Genomic DNA, 26,745 nt, shown 5'->3' with positions numbered 1-26,745 from the left:
TTAATGTGTTTTTTTTTGTTTGTTTGTTTGTTTTTCTTCTTGATCTTAGGTTAACATTCTGGAATTTTTCCCTTTTACCTGAAATCTTTCTCTGAAAGTGCAAGTTGGGTCAAGTTTTTCAAGGTTGCATTTTGAAACTAAATTATGTGATACATGTCAAACTCAGTTCCCCATTTGGTACTATAAAGGAAATAAGTTTTCTGACCCTTTCCTTTTTGTGGACATAACCATGTATTCTTATTTGTGCTATATTACATAAATTACAGTTGACTTTATGACTACACGTGAAAGATAAATTATGAGCCACATCAGTCCCTATACATATAAATTATGATTTCTTTGGTTATACAACAAAGCACACTTTGTTGACTAGCCTATGTTGCAAAATCCCTTAAAAACCTTTAGAACAGATTTGTGGACCTGTAGGTAGTGAATTCTACTTAATTCTACCTTTACTGCATTCTAACTTCGGAACTTTTTTCAGTAGCCATTTACTTACTCATGTTTTATATGAAGGTCTTAATGCTATCCATTTTTGATTTAAAATTCTATTGTCATTTTTTAAAATTATGCTTTTAAGTAGGGAGTTGGCTTTAGCAGCAGTCGGGCAGATAAGCTAATACCACTCATTGGCTTAATCATGAGGACACTGAGGCCTGAGAGAGAAACTACCTTAGCATTACAGATATAGAAAGCAGAAGGAAAATGAAAGAATCCAAGACCATATATATATATATATATATATATATATATATATAAAATCATGGTATACTGTCTCATCCAGCGAGCTATCAGATATTTGTCTTGTCATTTCTGTTGCTCTCCTATGTACTTCTGTGTATTTCTTAGTGGAAATTCCATACGTTCCTAAATATCTTGTGAGAGATATCAGTGTTCTAAAACAAATTTTATAAGTAGTTATTTCTGGTTTTATATTGAAAGAATTTTGTCTTTAAATATTAGGTTTTTATATTGTTTCCTTTTCAAGTGATAACTTGTTGTCATTAGTAACTGGTTTTGGAAGGTTACTAGTTATATTCTGAGAATTAAATGTTATTTTAAAATATGATTTCTTAATGACAATACAAGTCTATATGTACTGTTCTCACAAGAATGAAATATATTGAGTTGTCTTATTAGCCCCGTAAGCCTTCAAGCAGTTGATAAATGAAATAAAAGGGGATATAGTTTGTAAATCTCACAGTTAGGATTTTCATTTTATTTTTGTCAGTAATAATTTCACATGATGCCTGTGGGGAATATAGCAACGTGTATTGCATGTTGTATAATGTTAGTAACAGTTGTCAGTAGGTTCTAGTTAAATATAATGCTTTTAGGAAAGTGTTTGCCCTGCCTGATCTAATTTCTAGAGCTTATTCACATTAAGTAAGATAATTTTATGGAGAAAAATTAAATTTGTGAAATGTGTTTCATAGAGAATAGGTGAAATATGACAATATACTGTATGGGCTAAGGCAGTCACATTTTTCATTATATATCCTTTGAACACAGCTATGTTTACAAATACAGTTTTTCATAAGAAAACTCAAATAATTTCATATACTGTTATTTCTAACATTATTAATATTTATTCATACTAACAAAACTATGATATCCCTGTAAGTGTATTCATTGGAATCTAGTTAGTAGGTATATATTATAAGAAAGCATATGGAATAGAAATTTGGAGAATTTGACAGGGTTGTAAACTTTTAACTATTTAAACTATTAAACATTTCTTTTAGGTTGAATAGATAATATAATTTTTATACAGCATTAATCCAAATGCCATTAATATGATTATATCTTTTTATAAGAGTAGAGAAGGCAGATGGTCTACCAGCATATAACCTGATAAGATCGAACACAGCCCGAGTTCTTCTGGGAAATCTGATTCATTTCACCGTTTATGTGTTTTCTCAATTAGAAAATGATAATGTTGTTATGAGTGGAATAAAATAACATAACATGCATACAGTTATCATAGAATAATAATGTATTGTTGACAATTCTAGGATTTTCAAAATTCATTAAGAATTTTGTATTGTTTGGGATTTTAATTTGAGGATGCTAAGATCTCTTTGTACTTTATTTGCTTCTGTCTTGGTAGATCAGTTTCTTGCATTTCACATAGAAACCAATTATATTTTACTCATATCATAAGTGTATATGTATGTGCATTTGTGTGTATACACGTCTCTTCAACAAGGCCAAAAATTAATGCCTGCTCACGACAAGAAAACTTTATTAGCAACAAATGTTCATGAAGCACTAACTAATTAAAAGTTTTAAAAACAGAAAAAAGTGGTTTTTAAAGCTTGGCCCTGCAAAGGACTCATGAGGTATAAAATGCATTGTTCAATTTCAAAAATAATACTAATTTAAAATAACAATCAAAGTCTCTAATATAAAGAAAGAAAGAAACTTATAATTCATAAACTAACCTGTATATGACTTTCTTTGGCAAACCAGAAGGGCTACAAAATTTGGGTTTTGCTCATGTTTAAAGCTTCCCAGGAGTTTGGGAGAGACTCTGTGGGTAAAGTGCTTGTTTAAACATGAGGACTTGAATTTGCATCGCCACAAACCCATGTGAGAAAATGAAAAGCACAGCAGAGCCCCACACTTCAGTGCTGAGAGCCAGAGACAGATCCCTAGGGCTGGTTAGTAATCTAGATGAAACCCAGAGTTTCCAGCATCAGTATAAGACTGTCTCAGAAAAGAAAGTCCTGTTGAGGAAGATATCTGGATGTCAGCCTCTGGCCTCAACCCATCCTCACAGGGGAGCTTACCTCCCTCTCCATGCATATACATCACACATTCTCTCACAGACAGATACACAGACTTCCCCATTTTATTCACAGATATTTTATGTCATTTGCATGTGGAACTGATTTTTATTATATATTAATTATACAAGGGAACAGTTTTCTTTGTAACATATGCATATATTCATGTAATGTGCTTTGATAATATTCATACACCTAGCGGTCTTCTTAGTGCTCCTTTCCTTCTTACAGCCTAAATACTCAGACTTTAGTTTTCATGCCCTTTCCCCTGAAATTCACTTATGAAAAAAAAAGAGAGAGATTTAGTTTTTTTTATTATTATTATTTTATTTATTTACATTCTGGTTATTGTGCCCCATCTTGGTCCCCCCTCCCACAGTTCCTCATCCCATTCCTCCTCCCCTTCTTGCCCCTGAGAGGATGCCCCTGCCCCACCAGGTCTCCTCTGAAAGGCCCTACCAGCAGCTGACAGAGACAGAAGCAGATACTTACACCCAAACATTGGACTGAGGTCGGGACCCCTAGGGGAAGGATTGAAGAAGCTGAAGGGGAGAGCAACCCCATAGCAGTCTCGACTTACCCAGACTCCAGAGACTGAGCCACCAACCAGGAGCATAGAGATCTGGTCCAAGGCCCCTGGCACATATATAGCAGAGGTCTGCCTTGTAAGGCCTCAGTGGGAGAAACTGCACTTAATCCTCGAGATGTTTGTCTTTTAAGTGTGATTTACTTTGGCATAACAAATTCCATCCATTTTCCTATAGGTCACATGATTTCGTTCTTTTTTGTGTGGCTGGATAAAGTTCTAGTTATGCATCTATACTATGTTTTCTGTATCTGTGGATACAGAATGAATTTTAAAGATGAGTTTTGATTTGGGCTTTCATTATAAAATTCAAAATATCTTTCCAGGGCATTTTAAAAACTCTACTATTCTGAAACTCTTACAGAAAATATAGATATGTATTTTAGTAGTGTATAACAAAAAGAACTTCTTGGTACTCTCTTTTCTCTATTAAGTTTTTTTTTTTTTTTGCTGCTATTTCATCTCTGTACACATTTCTATCTTCCAGTACATAAATCTTTCTCCTTGTGCATATGCCTTCTTATGTTCTATCAGACTATATAATACTTTACTTTTTTCACTGGTATTACTCTAGGCAACATGAATTTGTACATGCAAAAATAATTTAGAATGTCTACAAATAGACTTTTTCAATGTCATTTTACAAACTTTGAAGAATTTTATGACTCAAACTAAGGCAGCAGTATTCCCCAAAAATGGTTTATGAAATCACTGTAATGAATACATGATTATCGACCAAGTGCATACAATGGATTTTTTTTTTTTTGGGCTAAGAAATGCTCTACTTTACTCCTTCCCCAATCCTTGTGTGTGTGTGTGTGTGTGTGTGTGTGTGTGTGTGTGTGTGTGTGTGTGTGTGTATGTGTGTATGTGTGTATGTGTGTATGGGCAACATGTACAAATGATTTCTTAAGCTTCAAAATTAGGTTTAACTGCTACTAACTTTGAGTCATAGAGTGAATTTTCTTATAACTATTATTCATACACATTTAATTTTTGTTTAACAGTAATAGTGGTAGTCCCTGTCTCCTCATTACTAGATTGTAAATTCATTGAACACAGGAACCATGACTTCTCTACTCACTACTACCCATGATAGTGCTTTGCATATGAATAAAACAGTTATGATTAACAGGAGGTCATTAGGTTTTGTTTGTCTTTAACAGATTTGGTGCATTTGACTTGCATGTCTTCTAAAACAGCAAGAGAAGATTTAGAACGGGTAGTCCAGAAATTGTTTACTCCGTATACAGAAATAGAAGCAGGTAAGAAAATGGATTAATTGTGATGGAAAGTTAATGTAATGTGATATTCCCCTTAGATGCTACATGAATGGAACTGGAGGTGAACTAAAGAATACTACTCAGGGGGTTGGGGATTTGGCTCAGTGGCAGAGCGCTTGCCTAGGAAGCGCAAGGCCCTGGGTTCGGTCCCCAGCTCCGAAAAAAAAAGAACCAAAAAAAATAAAAAAAGAATACTACTCAGAAATAACTCTCACATACTTAATTACTAAAAATTAGTTTGAACAGTCACTGCATAAATAAGAGAAATGTTTATTTTTTAATGTTCTTATTTTTAATGAAAGTAAACATATATAGATAAAAACCCCATAATTGTCAAAATATGCATTTATATGCATGTGTACTTACATGCCCCAGGAAGAAAAAGAAAGGCTGTTGGAAAAATTTTTCAATTTTTGGTAGGATTACAGGCACCTTTTATAATTGTATTTATTTTATGGGATTTTTATGAAAAAGGCATATTTTTCTTTATCAAATTTTATTTATAAAGTAATTTTTATTTAGCTTTCAGAAGATATTGATTGCCATTATTAATTGGCAAATATGTAAGTCCTGATGATTAAATTATTATCTTTAAAAGCTTCTTACATGCCAAATACTTAGCTCTACAAATTATATGTGTTTCTTTCTAATAGTTAAAGAATGTTTTTCCACTTTGAATTTTTAAAAATCATACATCTCCCCCATAAAGAGGGTACAACTAACTAGTGACTCTGAGAGAAAGAAATACCATATTTATAGTATATGAGTGATCAAGAATATAACCTGACAAGTCTTCTTCATGTATGTGATCAAAAATATAGCCTGATTGACCCTCTTCACATATGGGAAATGAAGGTAACTTTCATAAAAGCATTTTCAGGTTCACTTGAATACTTTCACTGTCCTCTATTCTTAATGTTGACATTTTCTTTAAATGATCCATTTATTCAGATAGCCAGCTATTCATGTTTACCCCTAATGATTCTATTTGTTTTAATCTTGTGGGTTTTGTCTACTTTCTTAATGTAGAGATGTTACAGAGTGGGACATAAACATTTAAGACATATAAGACAAAGTGTTCCACTTATAGCTGCTAATGTAAATGTAATTTCTTTATGACATCCCCAGATGAATAAATATCTTCAATCTAAAAAAAACTTCACTTTGGTTTAGATTTAGTTAATTTGTGTACATTTTTTATTTGAGAGTATCATGTAACTGTTTGAGTTACTGTTAAAAATTTGATTGCAAAATTATGATAAATACACAACCATATTTCCCTAATATAAATTCATAGTTGTATGTTTAGATTTTAACTGCACCTGTAACTTGTTCATAAGAACCATGAATACTGTTTTCATTTCTGGAATATTTCATAGTGTCTCTGTTGTAATTTCAGTTTGTGACTATACCAAATAATACACTAAACACATAATTATTCTTTACTTTCTAAATGCATTTAATTTTCTGGTTTGCAAAATCAAGCTGACGGAAATTACATGTTCCTTAACTGGCATCCACTAGCCATTTTAGATTTTTAAGATTAATCTTAATGTTTAAAGTGATCCCAGTTTGAAATGATGTATTGCTTGGAACCCGAGTGAAATCCTTTAGCAAGAACTATGCCAGAGGGGTCCTCAGGTGCACTGAGGCACTGCAAAGCTAGTTTTCACTGACACATGGGCCTTTTTATCATCAGGATGAGGTAGTGGTCATATTTTAATTAAAATGTCAGAACAAATACTGTTGGAGTTATTGAAAATGAATCACCAGATAAACTGAGCACTGGGCCATGGCAGGTCAAAGAGGCAAAGTCACCTGCAGAAAAGAACTCAATTCATCTTCCTGCCTAAATGAGGAAGAAGGAACTTTATGAGCAATATGAACTTTGTATTAAAACACAATCTTCTCTAACAAAAGCTTGAATTTTCCCAGGCTTTGATTGTGTTTTGATTATTTGACAGTCATCTGAAACTTTATAGTTCAAATAATATAAATATTTTTGCTGAAACACAAAATAATACTCTATGGCCCTGTTTTCTTTTTCATTTAAATTCTACATTCTACATGGTGTTATGCACCATCAGCCCTTATTAAAATGAGCCTAGTCACCTTACAAGGAAATTCATTTCATGCAAAGGATGATATTCTCTTTACCACTGTAAGACTGATTAAGTGTGTATGTGGAGAATTGTAGTGAACTTCTAAAGACTCCCTGTGTTTCTTACCTTTTCAGTTCATGGGTATCTGTCTAGAATGTAACATTCAGATCTGCCCTCTCCAAAGAAATAATAGTCCTCTCAACCACACACCAGGATCCTTTAAGCACATCACATGCCTTGAAATATCAGATGTTTTATGCTTAATGAGTCTCATTTTGTACATTAGAAAATGAGGAGATTGCTTACAATTCGTTCCTTATGTAGAGTCTAGAATGCCCTTGTAAACACCGAAACGTGTTTATGTAAGTGGTATATGAGTCTTAGTGGCATAATTTCCCTGATTACTTATCTTACCCAGAAATAGAAGAATTTTCCATACAAGGTAAAACAGCATTTCATTTAGTACAGTATTTTTAACTGTCTAGAATGTAACATTATCACAGTATCATCTGGGTTGCCTCTCATTCTATTGTAGTCATTTCTATCTTTAAGAACATGCTTTCCTAAAAACAATTTTCCTTCATAATTTATGCATGTGGTGGCTTATTTTTTATTTCACTTTTATGTGTTCGAGGGCTCAAGCAACTTAACTAAATTAGCTTACTTGCTCCCTGCTCATGGCATGCACTTATAGACATTGCTTGTTTTTATTTAGTTTGCCTTCAGTACTTTTCTGTTACATGGTTTATTCAGTGCAAACTGTTGTTTAATTAACACAATCTTCATTTCACCCATTGCTTCTTTGTCTACCGTATCGTGCCGTCCAGCTGATTGAAATGAACTATTGCTCAGTGGCTTTAATAGTTGTGACGATTATTTGCTTCAGAGTGCATATTATTTTTCGAGCTTTCTCTGTCTCTGCCTCCAGCTGACCCCCGAGAAAGATGAAGCAATTACTTGCTTCTTGGAAGGTTCTAAGGTCAAAGCTTGATGGCTCCGTTATATCCAGACCATTGATCTTCAGGCTATGTCAATTTTCACTTTCCCCATAGTTTTTTGTCAAAGCTTTAACCTTTGTGAAATCTCTTCCCTAAACTCTGTTGGACTATTCATTTGCCCATCTCGTATTGAATGAAACCTGTCCTTTGAGACAGATAACATTTATGAACTACAAGATAGGCTCACCTAATATACCTAGACATGCCCTGGGCCCCATTAAGACCTTCCATACCTTAGCTCACTTCCTTGCTGCAATATTTGATGCCATCACATTTAGGTGGCATTTCCCTGCGATAATTTGATGCATGACTTGTAGGTGGTGTTTACAAGTAAATTCTCACAGTTCAGTGAAGCTAAACTCACCAATCAGTTTAATAAGAACCACATGATTTTAGCTGCAACATATCAGTTTCTTGCATTCTTTTGCCACTTACTGTGCACCTACATGAACAAGTGGTACTTCAGATTTAAATCTTAGCATCAGAAAGATCCCTTGAGGCTGGAGAGAGAGCTCGTGGTTAAGAGTGTCTGCTCTCCCTAAGAACCTAGCTTCAATTCCTAGCACCCACATGTCAGCTCACTATTGTCTGTAGCTTAGTTCTTGGGAGATTGCATGCCCTCTTTTAGCTTCCTAAGGCATCATGCATACACATGGTGCACAGACATATATGCAGCCAAAACAACTACCTATCCACATAAAATAATTATCTTAGAAAGTTAAATAAAAATAAGACTCCTTAGAAAATCACTTCATTCACTCAATCTCTTACCTTTTCCTGAAAAATGACATGTTTGCTCTTCCTACAGTAGAGATATTTTAAATTATATAAAATTTATTTATCCTGGGGACTAGGGAATTCTGGTTAACTGAATAGCATATTTAGCTGTAAATCATTCTACACCGTTTCCTAATTCAATAAGAACAGTAATTGGATAATTATAACTTTAGCATTTTCTTTATGTTTCCAACTGTGTCTTATAGACTTGTACTATTGTCACAAACGTTTTTGTATTATGGTTATGCAGAATTTGAATTTGAAGCAAGGTTGGGCTGGAGAAAACTGTAATCAGTATATATATTAACAGCAATATTTTCTTCAATGAATGGTAATTTCATTATAATATTTTAAAATAAAAGAGGCAGAGAAATGATCATCACTATAATAAGAAATAGGCTGTAGGAATTGAGGCTAACAAGATCGGAACTTTCTATAAACCCTTGATATTTTGATTACTGAGAATAAGACTAAAATCAATTCATAAATTACTTAGTGAATGTCTTTTGTGTACCAGGCCCTGTATTAGGGGAAAATTTTAAGAACTAAGTCTACTCCACCTAGAACATAGATGTGATGGATGCCTGCTGTTAAATGAGAGAACTTGTACTCAAAATGACATTCAACCTTTCGGCCTCATTTTTTGCTAATTGTTTTTTGTTTGTTGGTTCTCATTAATTTTATGATCCAATAACATGCAGCTTTAGAGTGAGAGTTAGAATATATCATTTTAAAATCTGTATATACTATTTTAAAGAAATCATTCATATACCATAAAATTTTCACATTTCAGGTGAAAACTCCAAGTGTTAAAAGGTATATTCACAGAACTGTCAAAACATCTCTAGAAAGAAATATAAAATGTTTCTACTCCTGGCCTCTGCCAAAGAAACTCCATACCCACCAACAGCCACCTGACCTTTGTCCTCAATCCCTCTTCCTGACCTCTGAGTAACCATTAATTCCCTCTATTCACTGTGTGTTTGCTTATTCTAAATAATGTCTTTTTAATATTATTAACATCTCTTATGTATTAAGTTACTGTGTTACATATTAAGTTGTGTTTCTATGTGAAACATGATTTATGCTATCTTTTCACCTTGGGAGATAATCTAAGGGTGGGGATGAGTGTAGGAACATTAATATTTTGTTGCGTTTATTTGTTTGTGTGTGCATGTGCATGCAGCACTGCACATTTGGTCAGAGGACAATTCAGCAATTCTCCATCCATCATGTGCGCCCCAGCAATTGCACAGCAGTGTTCAGGCTTAGTAACCAATGTCTTAACCTGCTGAGATGTCTTGCCAACGTTTCAAAATAATTTTAAAATCTAACTTGTGCTGGATTAAAAAGCTTTCACTGTTTGAATTACCATATACTTACCTTAGAGTTTGTATTTTCACATTCACTAAGTGCATATATATAGAAATGTCTTATTTACTATAACATCTAATTATGGCTTTATTGGTATTTGGTCACATAGTAAAGTAAATTATGTTTTTCAATGTTATAAAATTTATTTCTATCATTAGAAAATGAACAGGTTGAAAAGCCAAGACTTCTATGGGCACTCTACTTCAATATGAGAGACTCTTCAGATATCAGCAGAGATTGTTATAATGATTTACCATCCAATGTCTATGTGTGCTCTGGCCCTGACTCCGGTCTAGGAAATGATAATGCAGTCAAACAGGTAAATCATTAGTGTTCCTCAGGGGAGGGTGGCAGTGGGGGAGGATGGGGAGGGGAACACCCATAAAGGAGGGGAGGGGGAGGGATTAGGGGGATGTTTGCCTGGAAACCGGGAAAGGGAATAACACTCGGAATGTAAATAAGAAATACTCAAGTTAATAAAAAAAAACAAAAACAAAAAACTGATGTGCTGGGATACATGGGGGTAGGGAGTTCTTCTAGGAGGGAAAAGAAATACTATGAACTGCAGTGATACCTTAGATATACTTTATCAGATATTTCACTTCTTTGAATTATAGAAGGAATTGTAAAGGCTTATTTGAGTAGTACTGTGAGAATAAAGAATAAAGTTGTTAGAAATATATATGTCCTTAAAATGAACTTAAAGTATCTTTAAATAGTACTTCTAATATAAAGTTGGATTATTGATGCACATTTTGAAAACATAGATGTTAACCTCCAACAACCTAAGCCATTTCTAGAAGGATATAACTACGAAAGTATATAAGATATAATTTTACAGTGGTTTGATGCATTTCTTAATCTTGGAAAAATGAATAATTTTATTTTACATAATTAATATAACACATCAATGTTTTGACTCAAGCCAGTGCTAGTTTGAACTCAAAGCTCAGGCCTAAAAGCTGTTGTTATAGTTGCCAAGAAGTATGTTAAACCCTAGTGTGCTAGTGTTAGGTAGAGCTGTGAAAAAGTACATGTTTATTCTAGGTGCCAAAGTCACACTATGATTCCATTAAGCAGAAGATTCTTAGGGCAAATTAGAATACACAGTTTTTACCTGGATAGGAAGAAAAGAACAGAAGGTGTGTTTTGAAACAGACATGTATACTTTTTCAGATGCTTTTGGCACATCCATGTTTGAATCAATAAATAGATAATTTAATGCTATTTTTGTATTTTTAGTAATTTCTGTTCTTTTTGTATTTTCATGTATGTACATTGTATATTCTGACTACTCTTCATCTGTTCATTGCAATTTCCTTGGCAATCTATCAGTAATCACGCACGCACACACACACACACACACACACACACACACACACACACACACTCTAAATCTCATCCCCCTAGTTACTAGTTTTGATTTTTTTAAATGCCCTCACATAGTTTTATTAGTGCCAAATATGTGATCTAAGTTTGAAACTAATGTTGAGAGCATAGACTACTGGATATACAGTCAGATCCTCTTCCTGCAGTAGCTCAGCACTGTGGTAGAACCCTTGAGTCCCATCCCCTTCCTGACAGTTATGAGGGCCCAACTTCTGTGAACACAGCTGCTGTGAGTTTGTGATTTTCATGACTATGTCTTTTTTTTTTTAAAGATTTATTCATTTATTATATCTAAGTACATACACTGTAGCTGTCTTCAGATAGACCAGAAGAGGGCATCGGATCTCTTTACAGATGGTTGTGAGCCACCATGTGGTTACTGGGAATAGAACTCAGGACCTCTGGAAGAGCAGTCGGTGCTCTTAACTGCTTAGCCATCTCTCCAGCCCAACTATGTCTTTCTTACTTGCAAGATAATATTTCACAGCCATTTGCCCCATCTTCCTTCCTCCCCTTCTCCTACAGTTCCTTGAGGTTTATGGGGAGGGGATGACCATAGGTAACATGGATTCAATTCATGTCAATCTTTTTGTACCAAGTAACTTCATTTTGTACAGTGTTTTATAGTCACAGCAGCAATGCTATGAACAACAGTCCAGACTTTCGTCGTAATATTTTATATTTCATCATTAGCATCTAATGTTGGTCCTAGAAAATCATTCTAGGCCTTCATTAATATCAAACAAGCAGGGAATTCCAACTCTTGCCCATGGCTAGAGATTTGCATTGCAACTTAAGTTAATAACTTCATTTATACTTTGATAACCCAGGTTTTTTAAAAGATTGAATTTTCAAATAAAGCTTTTGACAGGTAGCTTAGGTTGAGATTTTTTTCTTGGGGAAACAAAAAGAGTTATATTGTAAGCACTTTTGTGATCGATATACAGTAGACTAGAAGAATACAGTTAAAGGGCAATCTTATACAGTAATTTGCATCACAAAAGATAACTTTCATAACTTATATGAAATATAATGAAGAAAACAGCTTTAATGATCATTTGTTTGCTCGTTAACATGTTATGTAATCACTCGAGGAAAAAATATACCTTCTTTAAAGAACATCAGTAATATTTGTAAGTTGCCAGTTTGTTCAGATAAATTGAGCTAATTTCAGGATATCATCATGTGGTTATCTCAAATATTGGCAACTTCTGCTTTCTGAATAAGAATATTCATGAAAGCTCTCCGAATATTATTGTTGCTCTGTAGAAAATACAGACCCCTGCAGAGTTGTAGTAATTGAATTTCTTCAAATAAAACTGTACATTTTAGCCTTTGGAAATTTTGCACCTTTTCTTTCTTATTAGCGCATGAAGACTGAGTATGTAATTTGACTTTCTTGTATAAATATGTGACAACTTATGATTTTAAGGTACACAGAAGACCTACACATCGATCTGGCCTTAGAAGCCACCAGTTCAAATACATGTAGTGGTAACATGTAGATGGGGAATATGCCCCATTCAAATCAAGGACAGATGGTACAGGTGGAGAGAATCGTTATTTTTTTTTTTTTTCTTTTTTTTCGGAGCTGGGGACCGAACCCAGGGCCTTGCGCTTGCTAGTCAAGCGCTCTACCACTGAACTAAATCCCCAACCCCGAGAGAATAGTATTTTAACCTGCACAGGATATAAACATTATAAAGTCCAAATAACCACTTCTTAGTGGAGCAAAACATAGGAGAGCTAGAGCTTAAAAGAAGTGCCAGGGGTAAGACCAGAGCAGGTAGGCCTGGGGAATTTTATAATGGAATATTTAGAATTGTGGGTTTTCTCTTGTTGGTAACAGGGTGGTTTTAAGCTGGGAAGTGGCATAAAGAAGTTTTGTTTTCCATAAACCCTACTGAGAGTACTGTAGAGATGGATTATGGTATGAACCAGAAAAATACACCAGTTTAACAGATGGTGCATGATGGAACTTTGTCAGTGGGAAAAGAATGGAGTTTGAGAAATAAAGTGACATCCCCATGGTTTGACAACCGTTTCTATGAGGGAGTAAAGGGGAAGGAGAACTATAAACAGGATGGATGTACAGGACAGAAAAAACATCAGGGAGAACTGAGGTGTGACAGAGTAGAGGCCTTGGTTTAAATCTTTGAGCCTCTACCACTGGAGCCAGGAAGTTCTAGCAAAGGCATATGGTGAATTCACAGGGTGAAGAGCAAAGCAAGCATCAGTGGTATTTAAGGTATTCATAGTAGGCTGCAAAGACTCAGCCCTGATCACCGTGCTGCACATTTGATCCACAGCACTTAGTCATGTTGTCACTGAAAATTTCTATCATCTGATAAATATTTTCTTATTGTCCTCGCATTGTACTTCCTAACCATTGCTTCTATGATTTATATATGTATATATTACCTATATACACAAAATCATGCAGTATTAATCTTTGTGTCTAGCTTATTTTATATACCATTCCGTTCCTTTCAGGTTATGTTATCATAGATAAGAGTAGTTGTTTTTATTTTTTGAAATTTTATAAAAGACCAGATGTTAAGTGTTCTCATTACAAACATCCAACTGGTAGCTATGAAGGTTTTATTTTATTTTAAATTATTTTATTTATTAACATTCCAGCCATTGGCTCCATGCTAGTAACCCCTCCCACAGTTCCTCATCATATTTCTCCTACCCCTTGCCTCCAAGAGGGTACTCCCTTCTCCACTCCACAACCAGGCATTCCCCTTCCCTGGAGCCTCAAGTTTCTCCAGGATTAGGCTCATCTTCTCCCACTGAGGACAGACCAAAACACCCTCTACTATATATGTGCCAGGATCCTTGGACCAGCCCGTGTATGCTGCCATGTTTGTAGGGTCTGGGTTTGTAGAAACTTCTGATCTTCCTATGGGGTTACTCCCTCCTTCAGCTTCTTCAATCCCTCCCCTAAATCAACCATAGTGCGTCTTTTGCCTTACAGAAGCCATTCAGATTCATGAGGTCCCATTTATTGGTTGTTGATCTTAGAGCCTGAGTTATTGGTGTTCTGTTCAGAAAATTTCCTCCTGTGCCAATGAGTTTGAGGCTCTTTCCCACTTTCTCTTCTATTAGATTCAGTGCATTTTGTTTTATGCTGAAGTCCCTGATCCACTTGGACTTGAGTTTTGTGCAAGGTGACAAATATGGATCTATTTTCATTTTTATATAAGTAGACCAGCACCATTTATTGAACATGCTTTCTTTATTCCACTGTATGTTGTTGGCTTCATTGTCAAAGATCGAGTGTCTATAGGTGTAGGTATAGGTTTTTGATTCTATTTCATTGGTTAACCTGTCTATTTCCCTGGTAGAATTTTGGAGGGCAGTTATGTATACTATCATACCATCTGCAAATAGTAATACTTTGGTGTTTTCCTTTCCAATTTGCATTTCCTTGATCTCCATTTGTTGTCTAATTGCTCTAACTAGAATTTCAATTATAATATTAAAGAGATAGTGAGAGAGTGGGCAGCCTTGTCTAGTCCCTGATTTTAGTGGGATTGCTTCACGTTTCTCTCCATTTAGTTTGATGTTCGCTACTCGTTTACTGTATATTGCTTTTACTGTATTTAGGTATGTGCCTTGAAGTCCTGATCTTTCCAGGACTTAATCATGAAGGAGTGTTGAATTTTGTCAAATGCTTTCTCAGCATCTAGTGAAATGATCATGTGTTTTTTTTTTCTTTGAGTTTGTTTATATAGTGGATTACATTGATGGATTTCTGTATATTGAACCATCCCTGCATCACTGGGATGAAGCCTATTTGATCATGATAGATGATCCTTATGATGTGTTCTTGGATTTGATTTGTGAGAGTTTTATTCAATATTTTTGCATCAATATTATAAGTGAAATTGGCCTAAAGTTCTCTTTCTTTATGCAGTGTCTATGGTTTAGGTTTCAGAGTAATTGTGGCTTCATAGAAGGTATTCGGTAGTGCTCCATCTGTTTCAATTTTGTGGAATAGTTTGGATAATATTGGTACGAGGTCTTCTATGAAGGTTTGATAGAATTCTGCACTAAACCTGTCTGGACCTTGGCTCTTTTTGGTTGGGAGACCTTTAATGACTGCTTCTATTTCCTTAGGAGTTATGGGGTTGTTTAACTGGTTTATCTGTTCCCGATTTAACTTCGGTACCTGGTATCTGTCTAGGAAATTGTCCATTTCCTGCAGATTTTCAAGTTTTGTTGAATATAGGCTTTTATAGTAAGATCTGATGATTTTTTGAATTTCCTCTGAATCTGTAGTTATGTCTCCCTTTTCATTTCTGATTTTGTTAATTTGGACACACTCTCTGTGTCCTCTCGTTAGTCTGGCTAAGGGTTTATCTATCTTGTTGATTTTCTCAAAGAACCAGCTTTTGGTTCTGTTGATTCTTTGTATAATCCCTTTTGTTTCTACTTGGTTGATTCCAGCCCTGAGTTTGATTATTTCCTGCAGTCTACTCCTCTTGGGTGTATTTGCTTCTTTCTGTTATAGATGTGCTGCTATGTTGCTAGTATGAGAGCTCTTCAGTTTCTTTAGAAAGGTACTTATCGCTATGAATTTTCCTCTTAACAATGCTTTCATTATCTATCATAAGGTTGAGTATGCTGTGCTTTCATTTACATTTAATTCTATAAGGTCCTTGATTTTTTCTTTATTTCTTCTCTGACCTTACCCGGGGTTTCTGGCTTTGTTGTTATTGAAGTCACATTAGTCCGTGGTGACATCATAGAATACATGGGCATGTTTCAATCTTCTTGTATGATTTAAGGCCTGTTTTGTGTTATATGGTCAATTTTGAAGAAGGTTCCATGAGGTGCTGAGAAGAAGGTATTTTCTTTTATTTGAGGATGAAATGTTCTGTAGATAATCTGTTAAATTCATTTGATTCATAACTTGTTTGTATTTCTGTATCTGTGTTTAGTTTTTGTTTCAGTGGCCTGTCCATTGGTCAAAGTGGGGTGTTTCAGTCTTCCACTATTAATGTGTGAAGTTCAATGTGTGTTTTGAGCTGTAGTAAAGTTTCTTTTATGAATGTAGTTATCCTTGCATGTGGGGCATAGATGTTCAGATTTGAGACTTCCTCTTGGTGGATTTTTTCCTTTGATCAGTATGAAGTGTCCTTCCCCATCTATTTGATAAGTTTTGGTTGAAAGTCTATTTTTTTTCATTATTAGAATGGCTACTCCAATTTCTTGAGATCATTTGATTGGAAAACTTTTTTTCCAGCCCTTTACTCTGAGGTGGTGACTGTCTTTGTTGCTGAGGTGTGTTTCTTGGATACAGTAAAATGCTGGATCCTGTTTATTTATCCAGTCTGTTAGCCTGTGTGTTTTCATTAAGAATAGAATCCATTGATGTTGAGAGATATTAAAGACAGATAATTGTTAGTTCCTATTAGTTTTGTTGCTGCAGGTGGTATTATGGGTGTATGATTCTCTTCCTTTGGGTTTCTTGTGAGATGTTTAATTTCTTGTGTTCTCTTGGAAGTAGTTAACCTCCTTGTGTTGGAGATTTCGTTCCAGTATCCTCTGTATGGCTGGCTGGATAGAAAAATAATGTTTAAATTTTTTCATGAGATATCTTGGTTTCTTCATCTGGGATGATTGAGAGTTTTGCCTGTTAGAATCCTGGGCTGGCATTTGTGTTCTAATAGAGTCTGGATGACATCAGTCCAGGATCTTCTGACTTTTAGTGTCTCTGTTGAGAAGTCTGGTATAATTCTGATAGGTCTGCCTTTATGTGTTACTTGGCATTTTTTCCTTACAGTTTTTAATATTTTTTCTTTGTTCTATCCATTTAGTGCTTTGATTATTATGTGACAAGATAATTTTCTTTTTTGGTCCAATCTATTTGGTGTTCTGTAGGCTTCTTGTGCATTTATGGCTGTCTTTTTCTTTAGGTTAGGGACATTTTCTTTGAGTTGGTTGGAAGATGTTTTCTGGCCCTTTGAGCTGGATTCTTCACCCTCTTCTATTCCTATTATTCTTAGGTTTGATATTTTCATTGTGTCCTTATTTCATGGATATTGTGAGTTAGGAGCCTTTTACACTTTGTATTTTCTTTAACTGAAATGTCAATATTTTCTATGGTATCTTCTATGCCTGAGACTCTCTCTTTATGTCTTGTGGTGATTCTTACAACTGTAGCTCCTGATATCTTTCCTAAGTTTTCCATGTCCAGGGTTGTCTCCCTTGTTGTTTTCTTTATTATTTCTATTTCCATTTTTAGTTCTTAGACCCTTTGTTCAATTCAATCACGTGATTGATTTTATATTCCTGTAGATCTTTAAGGGATTTCTTTGTTTTTTCCTTAAGGGCTTTTACCTGTTTGCCTGTGTTTTGTCTGTATTTCTTTAAGGGAGTTCTTTATATCTTCCTTAAATGCCTCTTATCATCTTCATGAGGTGGAATTTTAGGTCATTATCTTGCTTTTCATGCATATTAAGATAGCCAGGGCTTGCTGCAGTGGGAGAACTGGGTTCTGATGGTACCAAATTGCATTGGGTTCTGTCACTTATGTTCTTGCACTTGCCTCTACTCATTTGGGTCTTTTTGGTGTTAACTGCCCTGGGTGTCTGACTAGAAATAACCTTCTTGGAGGCAGGTAGAGCTCTGTGATCTGAGTTAGAGCTGGTCTCCTTGCATGCAAGCACTATTGTCTCTGGTTAGTGTGTGCCTCTTGTGTCTCCTGTTAGAGCAGGCCTCCTGTGCCCTTGGTTACTGTGGACCTCCTGTGCCCGTGGTAACTGTGGACTTCCTGGGAGTCTCACAGGCTATAGCATTTGGGCATATTTCCTCGTGGGGAATTGGGAGAGAAGGGAGGTGAAGTTTGGGGGTTGGGAGGATAGGGCCTATGTCAGCTGGACTGTGTGATTGTCCCAGCTACCGTTCATATTTGGGCGAAACTCTCATCTGTGCCTTTGGTTAGTGCATACCTCTTAGGGAGGTTCACAGGCTATAGCATTCAGGTGGGTATTGGCCAGGCTGCTGATCTGGCCCAGGTTGGGAAGTGGGCCAAAAGTAAGGTTGAGCTTGGGACCTGTTTGTATGCTTCAACAAAATCAGTTGGGTTAATCGTTGGATAATTGTGTGCAAATTGGAGTTCTAGATAGAAGAGGACCACAGAGGGACATTTTGAAATTAAGTATAAGACATGATGACTATTATCCCAGCTATAGACCTGAGAATTATCCTATATCCATGCAAATGTGCATCTAATCCTCTTTGGCCTTGATAGTGACACCAGCTTTATCTATCATTAAGTACCCAAAACAATTCATAGCTCTCCATGACTTGGGTTATGACCCATTGACCTTATTTCTAATTATGGATCCTGAAGTGTTCTGTTCCTGAAATTGAGCTTTTATTATGGTTTGATTTATATTTTATATTTATATTTTATATGTCCTAGGAAACAGTAAATGCAAAAAAAAAAAAAAAGGGCTCCATGAGTAAAGGTACTTACCATGAAAGTCTGACAACCTGAGCTTGAATCCTAGAAGCCAAGTCAAGAGAGAACCAATTCTTCGAAATTGTTCTCTAGCCTCTATGTGTATGCTGTGGCACTTGTATACACACATGTTATACACAAAGTTATTATCCTTCCACCAAACTCATCTGCTGACGGTGTCCAGATGCTGAATATTTTAGGTTGTAAAGCTTGTGTACTCTTTATTGCAGCTCTTCAACTCTTTCATTAAAGAGCTAAAAAAAAAAAAAAACAGCTATAGATAAGTAGGTAAACCAATGTCAAGTGTGTTCCTATAAACCTTTATTTGCAAAAGCAAATGTGGTCTAGTTTGGATCTTTGGGCCATAGATGGTCAAGTGGTCAAGTTTTTGCCAAATAGAGGACCTTGTATGTACATTATGAAGAAAGGTGAAGCAGTGTAGAAAACCATTATGTTCTTTACCACCTTACAATTTCACTTTCTCAGCAGTTGCCAAGAGTAGAAGTTCCCTATCGTGACACAAGTCTAGCTAACTGTGAGGTGGATTATTGTCACTTGCCACATTTACTATCTATTTGCTTATTATTAGCTTCTTATTTGCTTTTGTACTTTCTTATATTGACCTGCTAAGCTCAGTCACATGTACTGGTTAAAACCTGATTACATGAATTTTTAAAGATAGTATTTTTATTTAGATAGCCCCACAAGTGCATATATATTTAAGCTGCTGATGTCCAAAATTTAATTTTCCTTATATCCTTGGCTAGGCGGAAACACTTTTCCAGCAAATCTGCCCAAATGAAGACTTCTGTCCAGCCCCGCCAAATCCTGAAGATATTGTTCTTGATGGAGACAGCTCCCAACAAGAAGTTCCAGAATCCAGTGTCACACCCGAAACCAACTCAGAGACTCCCAAGGAAAGTACAGTCCTGGGAAACCCAGAAGAGCCTTCTGAATAGTGGATATGCATCAGACTTAACAACCTACTTTGGAAATTCCTCTTGCCTTCACAGTGTTCTCAATAGAAGGAATATTTGAGATCTTTAAAATACAACAACCAATTTATTAGGTAAAATTAGAAGAAATGAGTCCCAGAAATCCAAAAAGGCATTTTCTTCAAAGAGGTCATTTCCAGAAACATAAAACACTTATAAAGCACATTAACTTGCCTATTTTAACATACCAAACCTGTAAGATTAGCAGGCGACAAATATAAATGGACTGATTCCTAGAAATGTAGTTATGATGTAAAAGGGATCCTGTTCTTCATTAATAATTATGTTCTGTCCACATAAATTTGTTTGCCACTTGGGATCTTTTTTGTTGAAAGCCACATATAGAGAGTCAGCTCACATACTTATTTTGGTTATTTGAATTATATTTTAATCTGGGTATGATATAACATATAAAATCATATGTAAATATGGTAGAGTAAAGCTAAACTATCATCATCTGGCCAGGAGCCTATATTTGGAGTAAAAGTTGATTTTATTTTCTATGTTAAAAACTGAATAGGTTAATACTAAGGTATTTAGACATTTTGCTAATTTTAATGTCTTAGTAATTAGTGATTTGGATGTATATCATACACACATTGGCTAAAATTCAAAGATGAAGAAATAGAAGACTACAAGCAAACATTTGGATAGGATGAGTCTAAGTCAACTCAAGCACTAACATCTTATCCACAGAACTAATTTCATCATAGGTATGTTACTGAATATCTGAGGCAAATTGTTTAGCTTCTTATCTTCAGTTTTCAGGTATCAAGTGAAACATTATACCTATGATTACAGAGCAGTTATGAAGACCAATGCCTTACAGTGGTTCTTCTGGAATATACTGTTTTAGAACTTACCTGTTAATTGATCTGTGAATAAATATCAAACCAACCTCATGATTATAGCGTTATAGTTATTGCAGTAAAGTTTTAATGCAAGTCTGTTTCCTAAACTCATTAATAACAGGTGGAATGGTGGTTCTTGAAGTCTTATGAATACTTGATAAATTCATATTTCTCTTCTGGCAACTAAACCAGAACAGAGTGTTAACAGTTAATAACCTGTAATATACACTTTACATGAAAAAATGAGGGCTATCCATTGCCAGAAAACCTATTTGCAATGCCTACATTTAAATGTCTCTAAGCTCTGATGATCTACTTTCTTTGAGCAATAGTTTGGACCAGGAACTACCTGTAAATAAATACACAATAAATAAACCCAATGCTTCCTGTCAGGGAGCCATGGCTCCAACGAAAAGCACAGAATTCTTTCTCCATGTGCAGCTGGTTCCTGACCTGGCCAGGTTGCAGAAAAGATTTTAAAGGTCCTAGCACAGATTCTTAAGAAATGGGAAAATCCAAGGAATGTGCTGACCCCTGCAGATTGAGATGGACTGAGAAAATGGGAAAAACTTCCCAGACTCCCAGGCTGCTCCTCTCAGGCTACCTGCACCTCCTGCTGTCCAGCCCTCTCCTTCTCTGGAGAATCCTTTCCTTTTTATAAAGTCACACAAATCAGGGACAGAATCACTTTATAACCTACTTTGTCACAAAGCTTCAGCTCTTATGTCAGCTGTTGTTTCTTGGAGCCCACCTAGGGCATGCACTAAATGCCAAGTATGCACCAGTAATGCACCAGGTACTGGTCCTGCCTCTCCATACCAGCAATATGAAAGTTTCTCTTAGTTGAGAATGTTAAGTTGGAATACAATCTCAGTTAAGTCGCACCAGTCCAGTAAAAATGTTATACTTTGTTATAATCTTAGAGTTAAGGCCTCCTAAGTGCAGCATGTACATTTATATAAGGAAACTATTAGGCTTGTTAGGGTTAGAATAATTAGAATAACTAGACACCTTTAGGACATTGCAGCTGTCTAAATGGTAGAACACAGAAACTATCTTTTGTTTCATGGCCCAGCTCATACAATAGCCTTTTATCATCCTTTTGATGCGATCAGAAAAAAATCTCTCTTCCAGATCATTTACTAAATCTATTGTTAAAATGCTTAAAGCTCCTGAATATGATTAATGATGGCTAAAATACCACAAAATTGTTTTCAAAATTCTAACAATTAGACCTAATTCTTGTCGCCTCAAACTGTCATACTAAACATTTGAAGAGTGTTTTCTTTTGTTTTCTTTATTATTGCTTACTACTTGTTTTTTACTGTATTAAGTTCAAAACAACACCAAGAACAAACCTTAAGGTTGTGTTGTAAAACCATGTGTAAAGTCAGATGAATAAAATTGCTGTTTTCCTTAATGTAAACATTTCCATAATTTTAAATTTTGAAGTTGCTGGTATCAATTTTTTTTACTTATTTGTTTAAAGTATTTAAATATGCATGCCTGTTTCTAGAAACCAAAAATGGTATCATTAATTTAAGTGAGAAGACCCAATAACTAATCCTATGTTGCTTTTATATATTTTTTCTAGTTGGTGTGCCTGTCCAAGAAAGCATATATAATAAATGTCAGTTTCTATTTTTATATAATAAAATGGCCATGGTCATGGGTAACTTCTAGAATAGTGGACATTTCTAAAATAATATCCACAATTATACTGTTAATTGTTGACAATTATTAACTTCTGGCAAGATTGTTTCTAGAATTGTCTGCCCTGGTATTGTTATCTAGTTCCTAATAGTAGCAATCATTAAAAGGAATTAAAAAAAAACATTTTCTTGCAATTACGTATGTACTACTATTGGTATTGAATAATTTGTCTTTTACTCAGTAAAAATTCTTATGTATTTAAAAGGGCATGAACATATAATAAATTGCACACTGTAATAGAATTTTCAGAGAAAATAAAGACTTTTCAATGCCTTTCCATGGTAGTGGCCTATTTTCTTTATATTTGTATGGGGCTAGAGGCACTGCTCACTCAGTGTGAGGGAGACTTTGCTTAGCAGTGTACCTGCTAGCACGTGAAATGCAGGTAGCCTGCTGTCTAGCACTTTCACTCCTCATAGAACCTTTCCTTAGTTTATAGTCAGTTCTGTATGTGCATATGTACTGATTGTAACTTAATAAGTATTCTTTAATAGGAGAGTGACTTAATGTATATTGATTATTATAAAATAGTAATCCCAAACACCACTTAAAAAGTATAGAGACCAAGAACTAAAAGATAGCCTTGAATCTGAGTTAGTTTTCAGCTCTTTCTTATACTGATATGTAAATAGTTGTCAGCTGTGTGTTTTAAATTTCAAGGCACCTACCTATCCACTATGGTAAATTCGTAAGGAAAGCTATCAAATTTTGCATGCTTTTGACTTATATAGCAAAATGTTCTAGATACCAATATTAATGTCACTATCAAGCAAAAGAAGATGGTACTTTATCCTGAGATTAGTGGTACAGCGGCTTTAAGGCATACACTATGATTTTACAATACATTGATCTCCTACAACTTGCTTCCACCTCTTAGAGAAAATGAATCCCAAATGGGTTTTTATGTTTGGTGATGAAAACTGGAAATGCTTTTCTCTTAGGTGTTTGAGTCTCTTAACAGCTTATTTGCACTAAGAAAGTTGATTACTTCTGTTCTTTGTATGAAGAAATAATTCATTAAGTTACAGTTTTCCTTAATTGAAGTAATCAAAGGATACTGATATTTTCTGTCAACTCCAAGTAGTTCATGAAGGTTCTGAAACAACGTATTCAGAAGCTAACCAGAACTCTTGTGAAACTGGCAATTTATCTGTGAGATTATTAATAAATCAAGTTTTCAAAAGCTAAGGTTAATTGAATTTTTAAACAAATAGCTGTATTATCCTTCAAGCACCTTGGAGCTCATAGAATATGCACACTCTTTTAAAAAAGTGCTTTGATATGTTTGAATTGTCTTTAATGACAGCAGTTTAAAACACCAAGCACTTTAACACTTGGTGTCCCAAGTCACATTTTAAAGGCTGTATTTTCCACTAATGTGGTTTTGCTGTGGTTTTCATTGAGAAGTCCTTGCCCTACAAGTTGCCGTGTCTGTTCTTTCTGATGATGATGACTCCTAGGACCATTTGACAGACTCAGTACTTGAATCTCAGTAGATAGATTGTAAAGTCTTTTTGTCTATCATTGTAAGAAAAATTTTCTTGTAACTTCTATCAATGCTAACAGGACTTGTTTGTGTAAATCACTTTCTACAAAGTAGACAGTTGAACCCTAAAAGAAAATTAGTGATGTATACTCTCACTGATGGAGAAGCAGCACTAGTTAGCCATATTCTGAATTTCCATGTATAGTGGAAAAGCAGCAGTGTATCGGGTCGGCAAAAGATTATTGATAGAGCTTGAAATTAAATACCAGCTCTTCATTTTCTATTTCTATTTTAATACATATGAGAAACTTGCATTTTTAAGAACTACCAGACCCCCGCCCTAGAGTTTCCAGGCACTAAACCACCAACCAAAGAGTACACATGGACAGACCCATGGCTCTAACCCCATGTGTAGCAGAGGATGGCCTTGTCAGGCATCAATGGGAGGAGAAGCCCTTGGTCCTGGGAGGGCTTGGTGCCCAGTGGCAGGGAATGCCAGGGCGGTGAGGTGGGAGTGAGTAGAGGAGCACCCTCATAGAAGCAGGGAGATGGGAATGGATAGGGGGTCTCCGAAGGGGAAGCCCAGAAAAAGGATAACATTTGAAATGTAAATAAAGAAAATATCCAAGAAAAGAAAAGAAAGAAAAAAAACTACCAATATAAGTTTCTCTTGAATAGGAGGAAACTTTTTGTTGGTTGGTTGGTTGGTTGGTTGGTTGGTTGGTTGGTTGGTTGGGTTTTTTGTTGGTTGTTGCTTTTTTTATTTTTTATTTTTCTTATTCATTAAAGAATTAAATCATGCCACTTTTCGTGAAAATGGTTGTAACTGAAAATTATAGTATTGAACAAATAAAGACAAATATTACATCTCTGTGGATCATGGATCTAATATAGGTTATATATTATACAAATATGTAATATATATGCAAATATACATATATGTATATATATACTTTTACATAAAATTAAAAGTGAGACTGTCTGGAGGATTGAAGCGAGATGGGACATAATGGAAAAAGGGTTTTAGAGTGAATGTGGCCAAAGCATATACTATAGTGTTTGAAAAGTTTTTTTTTTAATTTTATTTTTCTTGGATATTTTATATATTTACATTTCAAATGTTCTCCCTCCCATATCCCCTCCCGGCTTTGCCTGCTTCTACGAGGATGCTCCCATTCCCACCCACCAACTCCAACCTCAATATCCTGGCATTACCCTACACTAGGGAAACAGGTCTTCATAGAACTGAGGGCTTTTCTTCCTATTGATGCTAGACAATGCCATCCTCTACTACATATGTGGCTGGAGTCATGTATCCCTCCATGTGTACCATTGGTTGGTGGTTTAGTCCCTGGGAGCTCTGGTAGGGACTGGTTGGTTGATATTGTTGTTTTTCCTATGGGGTTGCAAATCCCTTCAGCTCCTTCAGTCTTTTCTCTAACTCCTCCATTGGGAACCCCTTGTTCAGTCCAATGGTTAGCTGCAAGCATCCACATCTGTGTCAGTACGGCTCTGGCAGAGCCTCTCAGGAGACATCCATATCTGACTCCTGTCGGCAAGCACTTCTTGGCTTCAGCAACAATGACTGGGTTTGCTTTTTTAGGCAGAATTTCACTATCCCTACAGAGCCTGGAAGTTGGTATTTACACAAGATACGCCTTGAACTCAGAGATCTACTTGTTTCTGCCTCTTCAGTGCTGGCTTTAAAGTCATGCACCATCACACCAAGAGTAAAGTTTTTAATTAAATTTTAATTAGTTTGAGTTTATTCATGAGTAGTGTATCCCATTACTTCCACTTCCTCCTACTCCCATATCCCTGTCCACTCTCAAATTCATAACATCTCTAGTTATTATGATTACACACACACACACACACACACACACACACACACACACACACACACACACACCACAACCTACTATTGCTAATATGTGCTAGTTCTGAGCACTTGGGATTGGCTAATCTATCAGGAACCTCATCCCTGGGGAAAACCTATTCTTCCTTCACATCAGTCAATGATTGGCTTTAGCTCTTCATAGGAGTGGGTTCTTCTGGAATTTACCTAGTCAATGTTGATATGTCAACATTGTCATTATGCAGGTTTTTTTAAGCAACTATATACTTATTTCATCAGTGCAGCATTACTATCATATCTAGAAAACACAGTCCATAGCAGCAGGAGTTCTGTTCCACTTCAATGGTTTTCCCTGAGTTTTACGTATAGGGGTTGTTTTGTAAATGCATCATTTGGGACTAAGCATCCATGCCATGGTTCTTAATCTGCATTTTGAGCACTTGCAGATCTCTGTAATAGTCTCTGCATGTTGCAAAAGGATGCTTCTTTGATGAGTGAGTTATACTTACTAGAAGGTATAAGGATAAGTCAACTACTTTGCCATTATTATTAATATGCCAATAATACTTTAAAAGTTCTGAGCCACATGCATGAGTAGATGGGCAACACTAGTTGGACACAGGGCTGTTGAATTTAAAAAGAGGATGTAACATAAAGGTTGGCACAAGATGGAAAAGAGTGTGAAAACTAGGGAGAAGTTAGAGGGAGGTGTCGCTGATCTGGAGGTGGTGAGACCTGGGAGAATGGAGTTGATAAATGAGGTGAACTAAGGACTCATGTGTCAAGCATCAGGCAATTTATATTCTGAGGGTGAAGAGAAATCACATGAGTAAAATCCTTGAGTTCAAGTTGTATACAACCACCAAGATAAGCCACATGTGTCAAAAACATGGTCTTCCAGAAAGGCATATAAAGGATGCTTTTACCATTAAATTGAATAACAGCAAGCAGTAAGGAGTAATCAGAAGTCAACCCACTTCTGATACACATACCCGGGAGGAGCATGAAAACACAGTCTAAGAACAATTCTGTGTTTTCAGGAAACTGAGATCATAGGACTATTTACT

The 26,745-nt window shown here is 35.6% G+C and overlaps 1 protein-coding gene and 1 pseudogene across 3 annotated transcripts in view; one reads left to right on the top strand and one right to left on the bottom strand.

Moving 5' to 3' along the window:
- Chm (CHM Rab escort protein) overlaps positions 1 to 22,611 on the top strand; it is a 158,787-nt gene extending 136,176 nt beyond the window's left edge. Inside the window, exons 13-15 of one of the 3 annotated variants that reach the window (XM_039099489.2) lie at positions 4,542 to 4,640; positions 10,068 to 10,228; positions 19,543 to 22,611. In XM_039099489.2, the coding sequence (XP_038955417.1) occupies positions 4,542 to 4,640; positions 10,068 to 10,228; positions 19,543 to 19,734 (452 nt within the window). In that variant the 3' untranslated portion in view covers positions 19,735 to 22,611. 3 annotated transcript variants of the gene reach the window in all.
- Positions 1 to 26,745, bottom strand: part of Tubg1-ps1 (tubulin, gamma 1, pseudogene 1) — a 37,862-nt pseudogene that overhangs the window by 7,879 nt on the left and 3,238 nt on the right.

This window comes from Rattus norvegicus, chromosome X (genome assembly GCF_036323735.1).
Source record: "Rattus norvegicus strain BN/NHsdMcwi chromosome X, GRCr8, whole genome shotgun sequence".
NCBI classification, from domain to species: Eukaryota; Metazoa; Chordata; class Mammalia; order Rodentia; family Muridae; genus Rattus; species Rattus norvegicus.
Note: the sequence above shows the minus strand (reverse complement) of the source record. Positions and strands in the feature narration are given on the sequence as shown.